Source organism: Halyomorpha halys, unplaced genomic scaffold, assembly GCF_000696795.3.
Source record: "Halyomorpha halys isolate HHAL.00 unplaced genomic scaffold, Hhal_1.1 Scaffold1268.1, whole genome shotgun sequence".
In the NCBI taxonomy this organism is placed as follows: domain Eukaryota; kingdom Metazoa; phylum Arthropoda; class Insecta; order Hemiptera; family Pentatomidae; genus Halyomorpha; species Halyomorpha halys.
The window spans coordinates 327,906-336,248 of record NW_027115086.1 but is presented as its reverse complement, the minus strand read 5'-3'; the positions used below and the strand labels follow the sequence as shown (position 1 = coordinate 336,248).

At 30.4% G+C, this 8,343-nt stretch overlaps 1 protein-coding gene across 1 annotated transcript; it reads left to right on the top strand.

Annotated features, from left to right (window-relative positions):
* The first annotated feature begins 2,559 nt into the window (after positions 1 to 2,559).
* Positions 2,560 to 8,023, top strand: LOC106689040 (uncharacterized). The gene is made up of 4 exons (XM_014433784.3): positions 2,560 to 2,674; positions 6,265 to 6,432; positions 7,126 to 7,284; positions 7,756 to 8,023. Exons 1-4 carry the CDS (start codon positions 2,609 to 2,611, stop codon positions 7,918 to 7,920), a joined length of 558 nt encoding a protein of 185 aa, XP_014289270.1. The 5' UTR covers positions 2,560 to 2,608; the 3' UTR covers positions 7,921 to 8,023.
* The last annotated feature ends 320 nt before the right edge of the window (positions 8,024 to 8,343 follow it).

The window sequence follows — 8,343 nt, the reverse complement described above, 5'->3', positions numbered from 1 at the left end:
TCTGGTTTTGAAATTTCCCATATTACCTAGTTGCAAAAAAAAAATCTTAAAAATTACCACCATAACTTTAAAATAATAAGGGATACAACCAATTTCAACATTTTTTTCAGTACGTTTCGACCCATATTAACATCATTACAGCTACTATTGCCTCTAGTGTGCGGATTAAAGTTTCTTTTTTATTTTAGAATAAATGTTTCATAAATGAAAGATGTTTTCGAAGTCAGTATTATTTTTCGATTACAGACCTATTTAACTACCGATACTAATTAATTATAAGCCAAAAATAAATTATATGACAAATTATTTAATGCCTACACTTGAGTAGGGTATCAAGTTGGGTCCACCAGTACTGCACTGAGAGCTGAAATTTTTACTGGTTTGTGTTCAACTGGAGACAATGGATTGCTCAACGTGCTCTCTGAAGAGATTACAACATTATTGCACCGGGACCAGGCCAGACCGTACCCAATTGAGACACTTGCATCTTCAAGGCCCAGCATTGCTGACCTGTGTTATGCACCTTTTGGTCTTTCCTAAGGAAAAAAAAACGTATTATCGGCAGAGACCTATAATTTATTTGCCCACTGGCAGCAAACGACACAACTATTCCTCGGATTAAGAACATAAATCTTAGACATTTATTGCTCAAGTTTAAGTTAATATATGGTATTAAACGTTCATATTTCTGTATTTCGTATAGAAATATTAAAACTAGGATATAGCATTTATCCTTGATCATGTTGGCGATAGGTAGGCCATTCTTAATGAAATGAATACACATTGAATGTACTACTAATTGAGTAATTTTTTTTATCAAATATTTATTTGTAAATATATGTTCATAGTTCAGTAAATACTGTATGCTTTACCTAGAACTTTTTTGCATTATTTTAAGCAAATCATAAGATGATTTCTGAATCAATCGATTTTTTTTTTCGATTGTCTACCTTATAGTAATATTATCTTTTGGGTTTTATTCTGCAGCATCTTAACTATAAATATTACATTTTGATTTTTTATCTTTTTATAGATTCATTTCTAGGCTCCAGACGTTTGGATGTTTGTAAAAAGAAAAAAATCGCAGAAAATCATCAATGTAAGTTTAGCCACGAAAAATTAACTAATTTCACCTTAATTATTCTTTATTCTCTGAATTATATTATTTGCTTTTTTAATATAATTTGAAATATCGATCAGCAGTACTGTCTTCACTTCTTTTCCTTCTTGATCATTACACTAATAGATTCCTCATTCAACTCCTTTTAGGCTTTTAAGAGTAACTAATTTGAGATTGCTGGTGGTGCCGGTTCGAATCCGGCATGGGGCGTTGACTTTTTTTCATTGAGTGGTGGTCCCACAACCATAGGTAGGCAGTACAGGACTCCAATGGAAGTCTTGACCGAAAAAAAAGAAAAAAGTTCTTGGAACATCGACTAGCACTATAGTTTAATTTTTTTTTAACTTAGTTTAGTTTGGGACATGTCCTAACCTAAACTACCTTATAATTAAACCTGCACTATTTTGTGAATTTCTATAAACCGCACCAATCTGTTTATTCACAGTTGTTAGTATCGGACCTTCATGTTCGCTAAGCCTTTTTGGTGTTTAATAAAATATTTTAAATAAACAAAAACGGTAAAATATTTTAAACGGCTTTTCTTTATGCAGTACGTGTCACATGTACTGATAGCTACAGGAAGATGAATGAGGGTACGATAGAAATTAATAATTGAGGAAGTTAAAGAGTACGTAAGATTTTAATGAAAGTAGGAGATTTCACAAAATATAGTAACGGCATTCCCTAAAGAAGCTCAACGAGGGACAGTAGGGGTTGATATGGAAATTTCATTTAGGATGGGTGCTAACAAAAAAAAAAAAGTTGAGGCTCTATATTTGCTATAACTTGAACCTAATCTTTCGCAGGTAAGATCAATGAAAAAAGGAATCCTAGATGTAATTTCCGCAAAATCCTGATGGTTTCTGCGGACTATGTTTTTTTTACGATAAGAAATATGGACCATGTAAAATAAACATTTCCAAAAATTTAATTTTTGTTTTTTGTATCTCGATCCAGATTCGATGTTGATCAATATGTTGCTTCGTAACAAATAGGCCTTGTGGAAAGGATAATTTCTTAATCACTGCTTCTAGCCAATACTTTATTACTTCCTTTCCAGTTTTTCAATTATCCGTTGCTACAATAACCACAAAATTATTTATGAGAGAAACTATCAGGCGTTCATTCAAATCTACTCCTCAATGCCAGACGTGATGAGTGGACATCAAAAAGCAATCTACAAAGAGATATCAAACGCTGTCCTTGACAAGAAATCATTGATTACTATCGCCTATATCTTGATAATCCTAGACTTACAAATGACACATATTAATCCCAACTACGGAAGTATCGATAGATATTTACCGATTGAAGAAAGAGAGAGCTATCTAAGGTTGGAAATAAATAAACAAAAAAAATATGAAATAGAGCTATATTGCACTACGGAGGCCTTCGTGGCTAGCATTAGCGCTGAATAATCGAGATCGTCGGTCGAGATAGGGCATTCGATTTATACCTGGGTCATTCCTGGGTACCACATTGGCTACCATGGACGGACTGTGGACACTCTGCGGCGCTCTTTGTATTGTAGCATCTTGGGCGATGCCGGAGCAAGTAAGTGCTCAATCCTATGAAATCATTGAATAAATTAGAAGTAATATAATTTTTCTGTTTTAAAGTTATATACAACTAAATCTATTTGTTTTTGTTTTTTTTTATATCAGGCGTATTCCAAAGATAAAATAGTGCCCATACACAGAGCTATTTCTCTTCTGGGGACTATATCTTATCTTACAATATTTCCAATGCAAAAGAAAAATTATTTTTTAAGTTGTGCCACTAATGAAACAGTAATCTTTTTTAGTTGAATCAAAAAACCCGTAATTTTCAAGTACTTATTTTTTCTTTATTGCACCGCTAGTGAGCAATATGGAGCAAATATATAATAAAAATCACAAAAACATTGGATAATGATTCCCGTTTAATAATTAAACATTTTTCTTTTTTTTCGGCCAACTTCCATTGGAGTCCTATACTGCCTACCAATGGTTGGGGGTCAAGTTTTTTATTTTTTGGGACCACCACTCAATGAAAAAAAGTTAACGCCCCAGGCCGGATTCTAACCGGTACCGCCACTAATCTCAAATTAGTAAGACTGGGCCTAACCAATTGAACTACGGGCGGCTCTAATTAAGCTTAAAGTATCAGTTATTAAATAAAACTATACAAACTACTAAGTAAAGGCGCCATAATTCTTTTTGGTCTAATGTGTTGTTCCTATCCCAACAATACTTGATGTTTTACAATGGGAACGACTATTAGAGACATTATGGGACTTAAAAATTACTAGTCAGCTTTGTACGATTTCGGCCAAATTGTACCAAGTATAAACAAAAGAATAATAAAAGGAAGATGGTGAGGGTGGGGCCAAAATAACTCAAATAGTGATTATGATCATATTAAGATAGATTATTATCATAGATTATTATCATAGATTATTGTCATAGATTATTATCATAGATTATTATCATAGTAAACTATTTATTATGAGCCAATGTTTACCAAGAGTCAACCAATCTTCTAATAAAAGAATAATAGTATCACTTTGTATTATGTGGTAAAACAGGACACAGATGTTTCTAGGGTAATGATAAAACCAGAATCATGTTCAACCTGGCCAAATATTTGTTTCCAATGCTTCATTCCACAAGTTCCTCGCTCACTCTGTTCAAGAAAAAAGGAATCTATTTGTTCATTATTCTCCTTTTTTTCTTGACCTTTATTTTAATCTTATTTTCCGTCTATTCGTCTTACTGTAATTTTATATTTCTTTTTTTTTATCTGCTGTTATTATTTGTAATTATTTCCATTTTTCTTAATTATCTAAAACTTTTTTTTGTGGTTTCACTGTACATCTTATTTTTATTTTCTTTAGTTTACTTTGTTCACTTTTATATATTTTAAAACATTTTTAGCCATACCTCAGTTTACTTTTATATTTGTTATCTATTCTCACACTTTGTTACATTATTTAAGTTGTTTTTATCTTTTATAGCTCTGAAAAAGCCCTGCTATTTGCCTCCTAATAAATAGTTTATTATAATGGTTTCGGCCATCTTCCTTTCATGAATTAATTTTTATCAGTACATAATCATCAAATATGTATACCTGATGACAATTAAAAGTAACAATCTATATTGCATGTTCATATCAAATTATTATTATATTTCGCCAGTACTGAAAAGTCTTTACCATCCTTCATGGGTGTATATAAGAAGCTATTCTACACACTACTGCTTGTACATGAGGATTATATTACAATAATAACATTACTAATTGACTATATTGAGTTGGGTGAATTGGGAAATAAAGGTTCACCTCTTCTTAACCTCAACAATATTGATTTTATTGTCGCTGGGTGATAACATTTGGCATATAGACCATATCATTTGAGGTTATTGTTAATTTTCCAGCTATCCTCCTGAGCACCTAACTCTGAAATTTTAAGATTTAAAAAAAAAGATAGACTACATGCCAAAATTTTAAAAATCATGGATGGATTATGACTAAACCATGGGCACCCAGCATATTTGAGACAATAGAGAAAGTCTTAATCCTTAACCTTCGACATGCACGGAACGTCGGTGCACATTAGCAAGACGTAAATTAAAACTATACTTGGAAAAAGTAATTAAAAAATCATTAGTGTTCGTTAAAAATAATTTAATAGAATATTCGATTTAACTATTACATTAAACACTTCAGAAATTAATAATCAAATTTAAGAATCAATGAGCCCTAAAGAGTGACTACTACATAATTATCATCAGTATGGTATAATGGTAATTCTGAACATATATGAAATCATAAATTCACTTAGTAATGGCACATGGTATTTTGTAAGGGCAAAAGCCAAAATGGAATATCCCTAAATTTAGCTTTTTTAGGTATTGTTACATTTTAAACTGGTTTTAAGCTGATTATGTGATATTATTAATTAAGCATATAAACTGACCAATTAACGTAAATTGTATTCATTGCTTTTTCTTGTTAATTATGTTTATTTAAGTTTTTTTTCTTTTTCACTTTATCTTATTGACGTTTAGTACTTAAGGATTTATATTACGATAGGTAGTTTTATTTTATTTATTTCCCGTTTATTTTTACTTTTATTTTACATTTAATACAAAACATTATTGAATAACAATATTATTCATCTAAACATTTCTCTTCAAATAAATTATTAGGAGTAATATTTTATGTTTCATTATTATACATATTTTTTTTTAAATTTCTGTATTTTACTCTAAAGCACCAAAGCCCATTTTCAATGGCTCTGATATTATTTTAAAGGTAATTGTCTCAGAATATATGAATAATAATATTATTATTACATCAAATTCAGAAGTAAGTTGCTACTTTAAATCTATAGCCATAAAGCGAAGCAATTTTATTTAATAACCATGATTATCAGACACTCCAATTTGGCACTACACCGACGATAAAATTAACTTTCTAGTCACTCAAATAACCAACAGATGTTTAATCTTTGCAGTTATCACAGTTGGCTTCCTTTCTGCATCCTACAGAGAAATGGCAATTCGAAATACAAAACATAGTTTATGATTTAAATTTTAAACAGAACACAATTCTACAAATATCATTCCCTTGAGGCCCCTGGGAAGACCATGTAGGTAGCCTGCACTTTATCGAGCCGCCATCTTCACAAGAGCTTTATGTTGGAAAGAAAACATGCTTGTTAGGTCGAAAAAGGAAATACTCCAAGGCAGGGGTTGGGTAAACCGGGACATGTCCGTATTAAATGGGTCGTAGAGACCTTTTGGAAACAATTAGTACTCCTAAGAAAAAAAAAAAATTATAACATCTCAGTAATATGCAGAAAGGTCAATTAGAAATTCTGAACATATTCTGCAAATGAAATTATTTGCATTTTAGTTATGATGTCATATACAAGCCCACCTACTGCCAACAAACCCGGATAGCAACTCACCTACTTCAATTTTGGAATTTTACACATCCAGTTCCGTTAAATATTGTTGAATTTTATTGATGAAACACTTCATAAAATTTACTTCAGCAACCTCTTCCTTTTGTTTTGCAATCGTATACATCCATACCAATTCTGTACTAAACTTTTGCTCCTACTATACCCCTCACTGACCCATGATATATATTGGTTTCAGAAAAGTTGGGGACCTTTCGATATAGACTTTCATGAGGTCGCGAAATGTGAAGATGAAGGTAATAGGGATATAATGCTGGACAACATACAAGTCAAGATGGCCGACAAACGTAATATAGTTGTTTCTCTGGATGCATCATCTAAAATTACCATTGATGATAACATAACAGTAAGTATGCATTTTATACCAGTATTAATTGTTTAATATTTTGAATACTTAAGTAAATAGATAAATATCATTAGATTTTTTAAAAAAATAGCAGTCAATAAATAGATTTTATTCCATTAATATAAGATGCTATATAAGTATAATGCTAGATAGAATAATAAGGAATCTATAATAAATAAAGTATGTGATATGTGTAAAATATGAGGCTATTATTTTTTTTTTAATAAGATAGAAAACAAAATTAATTTTTATGTAAAAACATAAATAATTAAAAAATAATGGTTGCAAAATTTCATGAAAATGTATATTTTCCAGTTATAAAAAAAAAATCTAATTAAGCATCCAAAGACCTTTAACTTAAATGAACAAACACTAAAACCCCTCTAAAATGTTAAAATGTTTTTATAATTACAAACATATATCTACTACCATATATATTCGCCACTTTGAACTTCTACATTTGTTCTAGAGTTTTGTTTCTTTTCTAAATTGATGAAATTGAGCTATTTATCTATCTTCTTATGATCACTATAATTCATATAATTTATTTTTTATCATTTAAATGTATTCACTACTTTTATAATCTATCTAATATTCTGAATTTACAATCTCTATAAGGTACACATTTCAATGAGAACAAGAGAGTCTTAGCTATTGCAGATTATGGGAGATAATTTTATTTTCTAATTTCAGATGGTGGCTGAAATCGCAAGTTTTAAGGATGGCGCTTACAGTCCAAGAATAATGAAGTTTCCAGTCGGTTCAGTTTGCGAGGGGATGAAAACATATTTTCCTAAGTCTTATCAGAAGTTTTACAAATCTATAGGAATCAGTGGATGTCCAGTTAAACCAGTAATTTATTTATTTATTTTTATTACATGAGCATTGTTTCCATTTAAACGAAAAAATGATGCCAGATTTATGTAATCTGGCTATAAGAAAAAAATAAGAAGAGAAATAATTATGTCCTGGATAAAATTATTTATATCCATAAAGGAACAAAAGTTTGTTGATAAAATCTAGCAGCAGTTTTAATGTAGCCTTAGGTAATCTTCAGTAGCACACTCCCGTTTCAACACACATTGTAGGTATTGATCAGGGCTGCAGTGATTGGTGGATGAATTATCATCATGTACTCATTTACCAATCACAACAGCTATGATGAAGGCCTTCAATGTGATTCAATTTTTGAAACTATTGCTTAATTTTTATCCATGACCAACTTCCTTTACTTAACTAAAATCCTATGTAGAAGTAGTTTGACATCTTTCTGAAACACTGACTGGATTAAACAACTAATTTTATATTTACTAACATTTTCAGAACTCCTGGAAAGTGAAGAAATTTCCATTCGAACTGGAAATACCTATGAAACAGCTGCCTTACAAGAAATTTAGAGTCGACAACGTATTCTACCAGGGCGATCAACGTCTTGCATGTATAAGATGCTTTTTCGAAATCGTTCCGGAAGGATCTGTAAAATACTAAAATATAGAAATAAAGAATATTCAAATAATAAATAATTTTATTTACTGTTCGTAAAATAAAAAGTTTTTATCCTTGAATGCCGGCAAACGTTTCATTGTCATTGCTAGTTAAAAAGGCAAAGTAAAATATTTTAGGACATATTTTGAACTTGAATCTGGATTGTAAATTATTTTTTACCTAAATATAAACCTAAAATAAGTTTAGATTTATAAGAAATGGATATCTTAGTTGAAAACTAAAGAAGAAAAAATAAGTAACTTATTTAATTAGTAACGATTTCTGATAGATTTTTGTATGACAGACGAAATTAATGCCAAAATAAGAGAAGAACGGATTTAAATTACTCGAGCTGTTATTTCATATGCGTTTAAAGAATAAACATTCCAACATAAACTTTCATTTTTTTTTTATAGTTAAATTAAT

Bases quoted from the DNA above. Each gene is read 5' to 3' on its own strand.
- LOC106689040 (XM_014433784.3), top strand. From the start codon at position 2,609: ATGGACGGACTGTGGACACTCTGCGGCGCTCTTTGTATTGTAGCATCT. The intron at 6,433-7,125 runs GTAAGTATGCAT...TTCTAATTTCAG, and splicing joins CCATTGATGATAACATAACA to ATGGTGGCTGAAATCGCAAG. The intron at 7,285-7,755 runs GTAATTTATTTA...TAACATTTTCAG, and splicing joins GTGGATGTCCAGTTAAACCA to AACTCCTGGAAAGTGAAGAA.